The sequence below is a fragment of the Macaca mulatta genome, chromosome 20, assembly GCF_049350105.2.
Source record: "Macaca mulatta isolate MMU2019108-1 chromosome 20, T2T-MMU8v2.0, whole genome shotgun sequence".
NCBI lineage: Eukaryota > Metazoa > Chordata > Mammalia > Primates > Cercopithecidae > Macaca > Macaca mulatta.
In genome coordinates, this window is record NC_133425.1 from 22,985,182 (window position 1) to 23,000,941 (window position 15,760).

The window sequence follows — 15,760 nt, forward strand, 5'->3', positions numbered from 1 at the left end:
GCTATGGAGAACAGTATGACAGTTACTTAAAAAATTAAACATCAGAATACCATGTGGGCCGGGTGTGGTGGCTCACACCTGTAATCCCAGCACTTTGGAAGGCCAAGATGGGCAGATCACTTGAGGCCAGGAGTTCGAGACCAGCCTGGCCAACATGGCGAAACCCCGACTCTACGAAACATACAAAAATTAGCTGGGTGTGGTGGTGCACACCTTTAATCCCAGCTACTCGGGAGGCTGAGGCACAAGAATCACTTGAATCTGGGAGGCAGAGATTACAGTGAGCCAAGATCATGCCACTGCACTCCAGCCTGGGCAACAGAGTTAAACTGTGTCTCCAAAAAAAAAAAAAAAAAAAAAAAAAGATAAGCATATGATCCAGCAATTTCACTTCTGAGTAGATACCTAAAGGAATTGAAAGCTGGAACTCAAACAGACACTTTTACACCCATGATCATTGTAGCATTCTTCATAATAGCCAAAAGGTAGAAATAACCTACATGTCCATCAACAGATGGATAGAGAAAATGTGGTATATATATAAGATGGAATATTACTCAGCCTTAAGAAGAAAGGAAATTCTAACACATGCTACTCCATGGATGAGACTTGAAGATGTTATGCTAAGCCATAAAAGGAAAAATAGTATGTGAATCCATTTATAGGAGACATGTAGAGTAGTCAGATTCATAGGGACAGAAGTAGAATGATGATTGCTGGCAGGTGAGGGTAGGAGGAATGGACAGTTACTGTTTAATGGGTATGAAATTTCAGTTCAGAGATGAAGAAAGTTCTGGAGATGGAAGGTGGTGATGTTTGCACAGCAATGTGAATGTACTTAATGCCACTAAAATGCACACTTAAAAATTACTAAAATGGTAGATTTTGTTAAGTGTATTTTGCCACAATTTTTAATTTTTTTTTCTAAAAAATAGAGAACACTTCCAAAGATTTTCCCTAAGAAAGAGAAGAAAATTTTAGGCAATAATTGCTTCACTCTCAAATAAATTACATATCCTTTCTTTAATAGGATCTAAGGCTTCGGGAGGGTGAGATGTGACGATCGCTTTAGGCCAGGAGTTCAAGACCAACCTGGGCAATATAATGCAAGACCCCATCTATTAAAAAAAAAAAAGTAGGCTGGGCATGGTGGCTCACGCCTGTAAATACCTGCACTTCGGGAGGCCAAGGTGGGCAGATCACCTGAGGTCAGGAGTTCAAGACCAGCCTGGCCAACATGGTAAAACTCCATCTCCACTAAAAATACAAAAAATTAGCTGGGTGTGGTAGCACATGCCTGTAATCCCAGCTACTCGGGAGGTGAGGCAGGAGAATCACTTGAACCCAGGAGGCAGATATCATGCCACTGTACTCCACCCTGGGTGACAGAATGAGACTCCGTCTCAAAAAAAAAAAAAAGAATCTAAGGTATTACAATGAGATAAAAAGGGAGGTTGGCAGAGCTAAGGAAAAAAATTAGGAAGTAAATCATGACATAACAAAAATTAAAAATTAATTAGAAGAACAAAGATAACAAAACTTTTTATTTTTGAGACAAGGTCTCACTCTGTCACTCCTGGGCTCAAGCAATCCTTCTGCCCCAACCTCCCGAGTAGCTGAGACTACAAGCGTGCGCCACCATGCCTGGCTAATTTTTTATTTTTTGTAGCGACAGGGTCTTGCTATGCTACCTAGGTTTGTCTCAAACACCTGCGCTCAGGCGATCCTCCTGCCTTGACCTCCTAAAGTGCTGGGATTACAGGTGTGAGCCACTGCACACGGCAGAGAACAGATATTTTATTTTCAAAAATAAGTAGAGAGTTTATTTGGGTGAAGTTTGAGGACTGCATATCAGGGTCATGGATTCACGTTGCCCTGCATATATGCTCCAGAACAGACACTTTGGAAAACCCCATCAGCCAAATGAAAAACAAGCTTTAGAAAAACAACACAAGGGCCGGGTGCGGTGGCTCAAGCCTGCAATCCCAGCACTTTGGGAGGCTGAGACGGGCAGATCACGAGGTCAGGAGATCGAGACCATCCTGGCTAACACGGTGAAACCCCGTCTCTACTAAAAAATACAAAAAACTAGTCGGGCAAGGTGGTGGGCGCCTGTAGTCCCAGCTACTCGGGAGGCTGAGGCAGGAGAATGGCGTAAACCCGGGAGGCGGAGCTTGCAGTGAGCTGAGGTCCGGCCACTGCACTCCAGCCTGGGCGAGAGTGAGACTCTGTCTCAAAAAAAAAAAAAAGAAAAAGAAAAACAACACAAGGCAGGAGGGGACTGAGAGGGAGTAGGCAAACATCCAAATGAAACCAGAGAAAATATGATATATACCGAGAGGGAAAAGGGAGAGCTAATGAACAGATAGTTGATGTTCTCAAACATCAATATAATAAAACAGAGAACAAATAAAACAGAAAAAAAAATTTTAAGGAAGGCAATTTTCTGTAAATGAAGATATGAATTAGTAGGTGAAAAGGGGTGACACTGGGTTCCTGGAAAAGTTAAAAATTTTCAAAACTGAAAAAGAACCTAGAGAAGTTACTAAACTACAAGGTAAAAGAATCTTATAAGCCATAGTTTGGCAAACTATGCGCCAACAGGCCAAACTGCCATCTGTTTTTGTAAATGAAGTTTTACTTGGCCAGGCGTGGTGGCTCGCGCCTCTAATCCCAACACTTTGGGAGGCTGAGGTGGGCAGATCACTTGAGGTCAGGAGTTTAAGACCAGCCTGGACGACATGGTGAAACCCCATCTCTACTGAAAATATAAAAATTAGCCAGGTGTGGTGGCACACGTCTGTAATCCCAGCTACTCGGGAGACTGAGACAGGAAAGTTGCTTGAGCCTGGGAGGCGGAGGCTGCACTGAGCTGAGGTCACGCCACTGCACTCCAGCCTGGGGAACACAACGAGATTTCATCTCAAAAAAACAAAAACAAAAAAAAACACCGCAAAGCCCATCCATTTATGAGTGGGTTTTTGTGCCACAACTGCAGAGGTGTCTGTGAGAGAGGCCATATGGCCCCCAAATCCTAATATTTATGATCCAGCCCTTTACAAGAAATGTTTGTCAGTCCCTGTTATAACTATTTAGGAAAAAGAAACACAAGCTACATACATACAAAAAAAAATAGGAAGAAGAAACAGGCCAATCTCATACTTATCAGAATATAGAGGGAAATGCATTCACACTAGAAGACAGAATTCACAGAAGTAGCATTTCACCTTTTGTCTTTACAGAAGTATATTTGGCTGTTTTGTGAGACATTCTGGGGAAAAAGAAAAATAAAATAAATATAGATGGCAGAAGACAATGAAGAAGTCTGAAGGAGAAAGCATGTGGCCCAAGAATTCCAAAATCAGTTATTGCTTTCTACACGTAAACGCAATAGAAAGGCACTCCTGGCCAGGCGCAGTGGCTCACGTATGTTAATCCCAGCCCTTTGGGAGGCTGAGGCTAGTGGATCACCTGAGGTCAGGAGCTCGAGACCAGCCTGGCCAACATGGTGAAAGCCCATTTCTACTCAAAATACAAAAATTACCCGGGCGTGGCAGTGCACGCCTGTAATCCCAGCTACTTGGGAGGCTGAGGCAGGAGAATCGCTTGAACCCGGGAGGTAGAGGTTGCAGTGAGCCGAGATTCTACTACACTCTAGCCTTGGTGGCAGAGCAAGACTCCATCTCAAAAAAAAAAAAAAAAAAAAATTACAGAGTTCCTTCTAATCTATATAATTCAATCACCATTAAGACATTCTAGGCTGGGCGCGGTGGCTCAAGCCTGTAATCCCAGCACTTTGGGAGGCCGAGACGGGCGGATCACGAGGTCAGGAGATTGAGACCATCCTGGCTAACACAGTGAAACCCCGTCTCTACTAAAAATACAAAAACTTAGCCGGGCGAGGTGGCGGGCGCCTGTAGTCCCAGCTACTCGGGAGGCTGAGGCAGGAGAATGGCGTGAACCCGGGAGGCGGAGCTTGCAGTGAGCTGAGATCCGGCCACTGCACTCCAGCCTGGGTGACAGAGCGAGACTCCGTCTCAAAAAAAAAAAAAAAAAAAAAAAGACATTCTAAAAACTGAAGACTTACAAGGCCTTATCTTTACAGAGAGATATACACAGAGATGAGAAGCAGCTAGCACTCACCTACAGCCTGAGAGGTGAATGCTGCTACAATCTGCGGACTGGCTAGGGCCTCCAGCCTGTTCTTCAGTGCCTCCAAGTGCACACACTTTTCTGAGTAGTCTGGTGTATCAACAAGCATCATTAAGCTGTTCTGCATACCTGTTAGCTTGGCAGAAATCACAGCTATGTCCTAGAAAAGACCAGAATAGAGGATATTTATTTATTTATTTATTTTTTTTTTTTTTTTTTTTTTTTTTTTTTTTTGAGACAGAGTCTTGCTCTGTCGCCCGGGCTGGAGTGCAGTGGCCGGATCTCAGCTCACTGCAAGCTCCGCCTCCCGGGTTCACGCCATTCTCCTGCCTCAGCCTCCCGAGTAGCTGGGACTACAGGCGCCCACCACCGCGCCCGGCTAATTTTTTGTATTTTTTAGTAGAGACGGGGTTTCACCGTGTTAACCAGGATGGTCTCGATCCCCTGACCTCGTGATCCGCCCGTCTCGGCCTCCCAAAGTGCTGGGATTACAGGCTTGAGCCACCGCGCCCGGCCGAGGATATTTATTTTAAAAGATCCCTACTGCCTCAATTGGGAATAGATAAAATACATGAAAAGGCAACTCATCAAGCAAGAAAATGGGGCTGGGCATGGTGGTGGCTCATGCCTGTAATCCCAGCACTTTGGTAGATTGAGGCAAGAGGATCCCTTGAAGCCAGGAGTTCAAGGCCAGCCTGGTTAACACAGCAAGATCCAGTCTCTACAAACAGTAAAAATTAGCTGGGTGTGGTGGTGTGCACCTGTAGTCCCAGCTACTCAGGAAGTTAAAGCAGGAGGATCACTTGAGCCTGGAAGGTGGAGACTGCAGTTAGCCCAAGATCACACCACTGCACTCCAGCATGGGCAACAAAGACCCTGTCTCAAAAAAAAAAAAACAAAAAACTGTACTCAAACAAATGCAGATTAAATTAAACAAGAAAGTGCCATTTTCCTGCTAACAAATTGGAAAAGTGTTTGAAAAATCATAATAGGAATTGTTAGTGAGGGTACAAAGAAAAAAGACCATCTGTCTGGTATCATAAATTTAAATTTATACTGTCTTTCTGGAAGGCTATTTAGCAATATGTGCTAAGAGTTTTAAAAACATTCACATCCAGGCAGGGCACAGTGGCTTACACCTAAAAATCCCAGCATTTCCAGAGGCTGAGGCAGGAGGATTGCATGAGGCCAGGAGTTCGAGACCAGCCTGACCAATATAGCAAGACCTTGTCTTTACAAAACATTTTAAGAAACTGGCCAGGCAGCCAGGCGGGGTGGCTCACGCCTGGAATCCCAGCACTTTGGGAGGCCGAGGCCGAAGGATCACCTGAGGTCAGGAGTTTGAGACCAGCCTGGCCCACATGGTGAAACTCTGTCTCTGCTAAAAATATAAAAATTAGCCAGGTGTGGTGGCACCCACCCATAATCTCAGCTACTCGGGAGGCTGAGGCAAGAGAATCACTTGAACCCAGAAGGCAGAGGTTTGCAGTGAGCCGAGATCATGCCACTGGACTCCAGCTTGGGCGACAGAGCAAGACTCTGTCTCAAAAATAAATAAAAATAGATATATTGTTGAATGAAAAAACAAACTGCAAAGCAGTGTTCACAATGAGCTTTGTGAGAAAAAAGGGGCAGGGAACATAAATATGCATGTGAGTATCTGGAAGGATGTGCATAAAGCTGGTAACAGGGCTAGTCTGTACAAGAAAAATTGGCCCCTGGCCGGGCGTAGTGACTCACGCCTGGAATCCCTGCACTTTGGGAGGCCGAGGAGGGCAGATCACCTGAGGTCAGTAGTTCAAGACCAGCCTGGCCAACATGGTGAAACTCCGTCTCTACTAAAAATACAAAAATTAGCTGGGTGTGGTAGTGCGCGCCTATAATCCCAAGTACACAGGAGGCTGAGGCAGGAGAATCACTTGAACCTAGGAGGTGGAGGCATCATGCCACTGTACTCCAGCCTGAGCTTCAGAATGAGACTCCGTTTCAAAAGAAAAAAAAAACTAAAATTCAAGGATTAAGGTGGGGATCAGGGTTAGGAAAAAAACTTATTTTGCAGTTTATTCATGTTTAATAAATTTGTTCCCATGTGCATTTGTAACTTTTTTAAAAAATTGACTGATAAATCATTCATTTTGCTTTACAATTGAGTAAGAGTTCTTCATAAGACATCATCTTACTTCATCCTTATATCCCAGGTCGAAAATATTACTATTTTCCACACCTGGCAGCCTCAGAAGGGGTCAATAACCCACCAAGTCCCCATGGTATATAAGGCTCCCCACTCCCCATGTTCCACCCTCTCATTCATTTACCCCCATCCTTCTCTGCCTGTGCTGGTTTTTCTTTTTTTCTTTTTTCTTTTTTTTTGAGACAGGGTCTTGCTCTGTCCCTCAGCACAGTGGTATGATCATAGTTTACTGTAGCCTTCAACTCCTGGGCTCAAGAGATCCTCCCGCCTCAGCCTCCTGAGTAGTTGGAACTACAAGTGTGCAGCACCATACTTCGCTAATTTTTAAAAATTTTTTTGTAGAGATGGGGGTCTCATTATGTTGCCCAGGCTGGTCTCAAACTCCTCCTCAAGTGATCCTCCCACCTCAGCATCCCAAAGAGCTGGGATTCCAGGCATGAGCTACTGTGCCTGGTGCCTGTACATCTTTATCGAGACTTCTCCTGAACTCACTCTGTGACTAAGAGGCTTCAGTCACACAGACGGTGCAAGCTAAAGAGGCTGGAAACACACCGAGCAGCTTCAGATCTTCCCCACCCAGAGTCTGAAGGTTTCTGAATGCTGCTACTGGCTGTCAACTCTCCCTTACAGTTTCAACGAATGCTATCTCTTTTGCTTTCTCCAAACCTCAAGTTCTTGCTTAAATACTTTTCATAACATCCCCTAAACAAGAAACCTACCTGAGTCTTAAACGTCTCCTCAATATCAGCACTCAACGTGCTCCACTTATCTGCTTCCTGAAGAGATTCGGCAGCAAGTTGCATTCTGGACTTCACCTGGTCAATTTCTACCAACACCTGAAAGAGACGTGAGGGGTGAAAAATGAAGGGTAGGTCCTTTTTCTCCATCTGCCACCAGGGACTTGAAATGTAAGTATGGTGGCTTGCTCCTGTCTTTAGGGAGCTTCTGTCTCCCAAAACACCAATCATCTGGCTAAATTTATTCAGCAGTGCTGAAGAGATGAATCAGCTGAAAGACCCAAGCAAAAGCATAGTTTCGGGGGGCCGGGCACAGTGGCTCATGCCTGTAATCCCAGCACTTTGGGAGGCCGAGATGAGAGGATCACTTGAGACCAGGAGTTCGAGACCAGCCTCGGCAACATGGTGAAACCCTGTCTCTACTAAAAATACAAAAATCAGTCGGGCGTGGTGTTGCACGTCTGTGATCCCAGCTACTCAGAAGGCTGAGGCACGAGAATCACTTGAACCTGGGAGGTGGAGGTTGCCGTGAGCCGAGATCACACCACTGTACTGCAGCCTGCACTCCAGCAACAGAGCGAGACTCTGTCTCAAAAAAAAGAGCATAGTTTGAGTGCTGGGCAGAATCTTGAGTGATGGCTGGCCTCCCAAAACACCGTGCTGTTCTAAACCCTCTACGAGAGTGACCACCTTCCCAAAACAAGAATCACCATTTACGACAGGAGCCAAAATACCTGCATGGATTGAGATGTATCCTGTTCAAATTTTTTAATGTCCTCCTTGACAAGAATCATCTGTTCCTTCAGGAAAGATGCCTCCTGTTTTAGGGCTTCAACATCACGGAGCACTTTGGGCATGTTCTGGAGAGCTTGGTGACTTGTTTCTGTAGTTAAAAAAAAAAAAAAAATCAAGAACAGCGATAGCCACAAAAGGTGAAAGCTGGACCAGTCACCAGTAAAAAATAGAAAACAAATCAGACAACAGAAAGGAAACACACGACCAACCAGTTTTTGGAGCCTGTAGAAAATATGGGGCAGGAGACGAGATGGGTAGTGAGGTGGCCCCTGCCAGGATCACATCCCCAGACTGATGGGAAAGGGCCTTTGATTTCACAAGGAATGAACAATCAACCTGTCCCAACACCAGCTTGCCACCACCAATGAAATCATAACGCCATTTGCAAGAAGGCATGCCCCAGGAGCTTTGCATACACTGTTTTACTTAATGTCCATGGCTGTCAGTAGCAGCCACTTCCTACTGATAAGAAAACTCAGAGAGGTTAAAGCAACTTGCCCAGGATCTTACAGAGCTAAAACTAAGCCTCACATGGGTCTGGCCCCAATGCCTGCTTTCCACGGTCTTTTTTTTTTTTTTTTTTATAGAGTTTCACTGTGTCACCCAAGCTGGAGTGCAGTGGTGCAATTTCAGCTCACTGCAACCTCTGCCTGCAGGGTTCAAGTGATTCTCCTGCCTCAGCCTCCCGAGTAGCTAGGATTACAGGTGCCCGCCACCACATCTGGCTAATTTTTTGTATTTTTAGTAAAGATTGGGTAGAGACTGGGTTTCACCATGTTGGCCAGGTCACAAACTCCTGACCTCAGGTGATCCACAAGCCTCGGCCTCCCAAAGTGCTGGGAAAACAGGTGTGGCCACCACGCCTGGCCTATTTTAAAATTATTTTTGATACAGGGTCTCACTCGGTTGCCCAGACTGGAGTGCAGTGGCGAAATCACAGCTCAACCTCCTGGCTGCAACCTCACCCTCCTGGTCTCAGGTGACCCTCCCACTTCAGTCTCCCGAGTAGCTACAGGCACACACCACCAGGACTGAATAATTTTTATATATTTGGTAGAGACAGAGTTTCGCCATGTCGCCCAGGTTGGTCTCAAACTCTTGGGCTCAAGGGATCTGCCTGGCTAGACCTCCCAAAATGCTGGGGTTACAAGTGTGAGCCACAACGTCAAGCCTAAAAATATCTTAAATCTACCCATTACTCATCATCTTCACCGCCATCACCCCAGTTGAAGCCACTATCATCTCTTTTCTGGACCTCAGCAATAGCCTCCTGAACCATGTTACTCCGCTGCTTAAAAATCCTACAATGCCTTATTTTAAAATTAAATTTGAACTCTATTTATTTATTTATTGGGACAGAGTCTCCCTCTGTCACCCAGACTGGAGTGCAGTGGCACAATCTCAGCTCACTGCAACCTCTGCCTCCTAGGTTCAAGCGATTCTCCTGCCTCAGCTTCCCAAGTAGCTGGCATTACAGTTGTGTACCACCATGTCCAGCTAATTTTTATATTTTTAGTAGAGATGGGGTTTTGCTGCGTAGGTCACGCTAGTCTCAAACTCCTGGTTTCGGGTGATCCACCCACCTCGGCCTCCCAAAGTGCTGGGATTATAGGCATGAGCCACTGCACCCGGCCTTAAATTCAAACTCTTTAATGTGACACTGAAATCCCTGCATAGCACTCTAACCTGGGTGACAGAACAAGACCCTGTTTCTTAAAAATAAAGAAATAAAATAAAATCCCTGGCCAGGTGTGGTGGCTCACGCCTGTAATCCCAGCAGTTTGGGAGGCCGAGGCAGGCAGATCATGAGGTCAAGAGATCAAGGCCATCCTAGCCAACATGGTGAAACCTTGTCTCTACTAAAAATATAAAAATGAGCTAGGCATGGTGGTGCGCACCTGTAATCCCAGCTACTCAGGAGGCTGAGGCAGGAGAATCACTTGAACCTGGGAAGTGGAGGTTGCAGTGAGTCAAGATTGCACCACTGCACTCCAGCCTGGCGACAGAGTGAGACTCTGTCTCAAAAATAAATAAATACATAAAAATAAAAATAAAATCCCTGCATAACGTGGCCCCTGTGGACCTCTCCAATCCAACACTGGGTCTTGTTCAACAGTGTGTTTTTAGAACCTAGAAAAGAGTTTGTGCCCAATAAAAATTTCTTGACTGACTAAATGAAGAAATCAGTCCTCCAATTTGGGGTCCTCAACATGTGCTTGAACAGCTACAATCAACTTTCTTCATCACAGACTTGGGCCCTTGTCTCATCTTGCATAAAAATAAATGACGCTTTAAACCTATGAAGGCTACCTGCTGCCTAAGAAATAAAAGCCAAACTCGAAGAATTGCTAGAAAGGTCTTTCGCAGGCTGATCCCAATCTCTTTATCTACCTCATCTTCAGTTACATTTCCCCTACAAAAGTGTGATTCTCTAATAATAACACTACTAATTATCTTGTCTCACTCTGTCCCCCAAACTGGAGTGCAGTGGTGCAATCCTAGCTCACTGCAGCTTCGAACTTCTAGGCTCAAGCAATCCTCCAGAGTAGCTGGACTACAAGCATGAACCACCATGCTGGCTAGTTTTTTAATATTTTGTAGAGACAGGGTCTTGCTCCGTTATCTAGGCTGGTCTGGAACTCCTGGCCTCAAGCAATGCTCCCACTTCAGCTTCCCAAAGCACTGAGATCACACCCAGACTGTTTACTGATATTATTCATGCAGCTCTTTTTGAACTTCTCACCTTTCCCTGGATTACGCCTTCTTATAGCCACACTCCTGTGTATATGTTACTCTCTCTCTCTAATACCAAGGAAGTAGTGAAATATGATGGTTAAGGGCCTGGGCTCTGGAACCAACTGTCTGGGTTCAGTCCAGGCTCCCCATTCATTAGGAGCATGATGCTGAGCAAGTTACTTAACTTCTCTCAACCTCAGTTTCTACAAGTCTATAGTGGGCATAATAACTATGCCTACCTCTAAGGATAACTGTCAGGTTTAAATTAGATAACCATGCTCAAAAGCAGGTACTGTTCACATTTAGGCCAGGACAATTCTTCATTGTGCAGGATTGTACCAAGCACTGCAGGACATTAAGCATCACTGGGTCCTCCCACTGAATGTCCTATATCTGAATGTCACTGCAACGTTCCCCACTACTGCGACAACTGAAAAAGCTCCCACAGGCCAGGCGCAATGGCTCATGCCTGTAATCCCAGCACTTTGGGAGGCTGAGGCGGGAGGATCACCTGAGGTCAGGAGCTCGAGACCAGCCTGACCAACACGGAGAAATCCCGTCTCTACTAAAAATACAAAATTAGCCAGGCATGGTGGCACATGCCTGTAAACCCAGCTACTCGGGTGGCTGAGGCAGGAGAATTGCTTAAACCCGGGAGGCCGAGGTTGCAGTGAGCCGAGATCACGCCGTTGCACTCCAGCCTAGGCAACAAGAGTGAAACTCCATCTCAAAAAGAAAAAAGAAAAAAAAGCTCCCACCAATTTCCAAATATTCCCTGTTCCTGAGGACACGAACAAGGATAAGGGGAGGCGAGGAGGGCATTGCAACCCATGTTTGAGAATCACTTGGTTAATACATATAGAGCACTAAAAAGAGTGTCTGACATGTACCAAACTTTGTATATGTGCTATCGTACTATTATTATTATTATTATTATGTTTGAGACAGTGTCTCGCTCTGTCACCCAAGCTAGAGTGCAGTGGTGGGATCTCTGCTCACTGCAACCTCTGCCTCCTGGGTTCAAGTGATTCTCCTGACTTAGTCTCCTGAGTATCTGGGACTACAGCGTATGTCACCACACCCACCTCTAATTTTGTATATTTAGTAGAGATGGGGCTTCACCATGTTGGCCAGGCTGGTCTCGAACTCCCAACCTCAGGAGATTCACACACCTCGGCCTTCCAAAGTGCTGGGATTACAGGCACAAGCCACTGTGCCCAGCCAATTTGCCATTATATTATTATTAATGTCCTTTCCTCTTTGTCCTACAAAGTTTTCCTTCAAAGTCTAACACAAGGGAAGTGCTTTACGATTCTCCTAAACAAGACGTAACTGCACCCTCCTGCCAGCTCTCACAACTCCAGATTCTATTCTGAGTAAAGCCACCCCTCACTGTAATTTACCGTGTTTCTATCTTCCCCATAGGCAGCAAGCTCCAGCAAGATAAACTTTTCCTCCCCACTGCCCATTTCTGGACACATGCATAGTTGATGCTCAATAATTAGTAAAAGATGCAAGGTACAATAAAGAATATGGGCTGGGGATCACGAGGTCAGAAGATCAAGACCATCCTGGCTAACATGGTCAAACCCCGTCTCTACTAAAAATACAAAACATTAGCTGGGCGTGGTAGCCTGTAGTCCCAGCTACTTGGAAGGCTGAGGCAGGAGAATGGTGTGAACCCAGGAGGCGGAGCTTGCAGTGAGCCGAGATCGTGCCACCGCACTCCAGCCTGGGCAACAGAGTGAGGCTCTGTCTCAAAAAAAAAAGAATATGGGCTGGGCGTGGTGGCTCACACCCGTAATCCCAGCACTTTGGGAGGCAAAGGCTGGAGGATCGCCTGAGCTCAGGAGTTTGAGACCAGCCTGGACAATATAGTGAGACCCCATCTCTACAAAAAAATCAAAAAATAAGCTTGGCATGGTAGCACATGCCTGTGGTCCCAGTTATTTAGGAGGCCGAGGCAGGAGAATTCATTGAGCCCGAGAGGTGAAGTTGCAGTGAGCACTGATCACACCACTGCACTGTGGCCTGGTTGACAAAGTGAGATCCTGAAAAAAAAAAAAAAAAAAAAGGAAGGAAAGAAGAAAGGAGAGAGAGAGAGAAAGAGAAAGAGAGAAAGAAAGAGAAAGAAAGAAAGAAAGAAAGAAAGAAAGAAAGAAAGAGAAAGAGAGAGAGAGAGAGAGAGAAAGAAAGAAAGAAAACAATCTGCAGTGAAATAAAGCCCCCTCCCTACCTTTTCTTAAACAATGGGCACATATGGCCGGGCGCAGTGGCTCATGCCTGTAATCCCAGCACTTTGGGAGGCCGAGGCGGGTGGATCACTTGAGGTCAGGAGTTTGAGACCAGTCTGGCCAACATGATGAAACCCTGTCTCTACTAAAAATAAAAAAATTAGCCCGGTGTGGTGGCAGCCGCCTGCAATCCCAGCTACTCAGGAGGTCGAGGCAGGAGAATCACTTGAAACCAGGAGGCGGAGGTTGCAGTGAGCTGAGATGGTGCCACTGCACTCCAGCCAGGGGGATAGAGCGAGACTTCGTCTCAAACAAACAAACAAACAAACAAAAATGGGAACATCTCTTGGACCATCCACTCCCAGTGGAAGCAGTCTGTTTGGTCTTTCCATCTGAGCCTAAGAGAGAGACTTGTGTGCAGTATGTACTGAGTCAACACACAGTGAATAAAAGTCAAGTCGAGGCGTTATATGAAATGGTTGCCAGTGCATGTTATTTTTTATAATTTAACTTATCCTCAAAAAATGGTTTAGGCCAGGTGTGGTGGCTCACACTAGTAATCCTAGCACTTTGGGAAGCCAAGATGGGAGGATCACTTGAGGTCAGAAATTTGAGATCAACCTGGGCAACATAGTGCGACCTTGTCTCTAAAAACAATTTCATTTTTTTTTAATTAGCCAGGCAAGGGGGCACATGCCTATAGTCCCAGTTACTTGGGAGGCTAAGGCGAGAGGATTGCTTGAACCCAGAGTTTGAGGCTGCAGTGAGCTATGATGGTATCACTGCATTCCAGCTTGGGCAGCAAAATGAGGAATGAGACTCTGTCTCAAAAAAAAAAAATGGTTTAAGTCTCTACTGAGACCAGCCTATCTTCCTCAGCTGACATAAAATCCACCAAAACAATGTTTTCCAGATCTGTGTCATTCCCGTACACCTATACTATAATATTTTTTTTCCAGATATAAGGATCTGTTGGCTATTCCTTCATACTCTCAAAATTCACTTTTTTTTTTCTTTTTACGTTTATTGTTTGGTACAAAAACAGGCTGCCTAACTCTTTGAATAAACATCTCATAGACTCGTGCTCCTAGATTACAAAAAGTCAAAGCCAATTTCTTTGACACTGGGCCCTTGACTCTGACATTCAAGTCACCATAACAGAAACCGGAGCTGTTCTATCTTACATTCTGGAAGGTGCCTCAACAAGACATGTTAAGAACTGGTTAAAACTTGTAGCATTTAAAAAGATCCATCTTGTCTTCCAATGCCTATGGATAATAACAAAAAGGGAATCCCAGAGATCTACTATTGAGTTAGAGAAGGACAACTGCAATAAGATCCACTCTTTTAAGTTCCAAAAGGAAACTTGAGGCCAGATGTGGTGGCTCACAGGTATAATCACCAGCACTTTGGGAGGCCAAGACTGGAAAACCCATTGTGCCCAGGAATTTGAAATTGAGACCAGCCTGGGAAACACAGTGAGATCCCATCTCTACATTTTTTTTTTTTTTTAAACAAAATTTGCAGGCGTGGTGGCTCTTGCCTGTAGTCCCAGCGACTCAGGTGGCGAAAGGATCGCTTGAGTGCAGGAGTTCGAGGCTGCAGTGAGCTATGATCGAGCCACTGCACTCCAGCCTGGGCAACAGAACGAGACCCTGTTTCAAAAGAAAAAACAGAAAGAAAGAAAAGAAAAAGGAAACTTATAGCCCAGCCAGAGGAGGAAAAGCAACACCCAAAATTAGCAAGTGGACAAGACAGCCCGGCCCCCAGCTGAGACTCCCGCTGATGTGATCAGGACTTCGGGTCTTGTTCTCTCGCCGAGGGTATTTGCTGTCCATGCGTGCACCGCCCACCCGAGTGCCCCACGCAAGTTCGGTGATCTCTGCCCAGCCAAGAGCAGGGGAGGGTCCCGCGGCCAGGGCCCCGCGCGGCTCACCCTCCACGGCGTGGTTCACCTCTTGGATGAACAGCTGCAGCTTCATCACCAGGGTGGCTGCGTGGCCATCCGCCTTCCCGGACGCCGCCTCCTTGGAGCCGGCCCTGAAGGCCGCATTGATCCACTCCTTCACGTCGAAGTCGTCTGCCAGGAACTTGGAGAAGTCCATGGCGGCACTGTCTAAGGCCTGGCGTCCAGGACTTAAGAGTTGGCTTCGGGCGGCAACGGGGATGCAGAAGCGAGCGAGCCTGAGAGAGCACCGAGGCTGGCCTCCGAGGGAACCCCAGAAACCCCAGGACCGGTAACTTGCCCCTTTGCGCTTCTCTGTTCAGCCCAGTCAGGCTGCGGCTGGGAATGACCCTCGCCGCCCGCCGTTCTTCTTCCGGAAATCGTTGGCTGTTACCATAGCGACTGCGGGCGTCCGGAGCGCTGAGCAGGGCTGGTTGTGGGAAGAACGCCCCGGACTGAGAGCTCCCGGCACCGACAAACATCCCACGTCAGCTACCATTTGCCGAGGACTAAACTATGTGCTTACTATAAAGCCCTGACATACATTAGCGCATTTATGCGGTGGCTTGCGCCTGTAGCTCTTTAGGAAGCTGACGCGGGAGAATCGCTTGAGGCCAGGAATTCGAGGACAGCCTGGGCAACAGTGGAGCGCATTGGGCAGCAATGGAGTGCGATTGAACGATCTCTGCTCACTGCAGCCTCAAATTCCAGGGCAATTGAACGATCTCAGCTCACTGTAGCCTCAAATTCCTGGGCTCAAGCGATCCTCCCACCTCCGCCTCCAGAGTAGCTGGGACTACAGGCGCGCGACCACACGCCCAGCTCTCCCTCTTCCTCTCCCTCTCCCTCTCCCTCCCTCTCCCTCTCCTCCTCCTCCTCTCCCCCGCCCCTCCCCTCCCCTCCCGTCTCCTCCACTCCCCTCCCCTCCCTTCCCCTCCCTTCCCTTCTCCTCCCCTCCCCTCTCTCCTCC

At 46.5% G+C, this 15,760-nt stretch overlaps 1 protein-coding gene across 2 annotated transcripts in view; it reads right to left on the reverse strand.

The window, feature by feature from the left end:
- Positions 1-15,137, reverse strand: part of COG7 (component of oligomeric golgi complex 7) — a 66,808-nt gene extending 51,671 nt beyond the window's left edge. For both annotated transcript variants that reach the window (XR_013411946.1, XM_015125796.3), the window contains exons 1-4: positions 14,782-15,137; positions 7,815-7,963; positions 7,063-7,179; positions 4,144-4,312 (exon numbers count right to left, since the gene is read on the reverse strand). Coding sequence is in view for 1 of the 2 variants with exons in the window: in XM_015125796.3 (XP_014981282.2) it covers positions 4,144-4,312; positions 7,063-7,179; positions 7,815-7,963; positions 14,782-14,950 (604 nt within the window). In the remaining variant the exon portion in view is untranslated. The remainder of the gene's footprint in view (positions 1-4,143; positions 4,313-7,062; positions 7,180-7,814; positions 7,964-14,781) is intronic.
- Between the last annotated feature and the right edge of the window lie 623 nt (positions 15,138-15,760).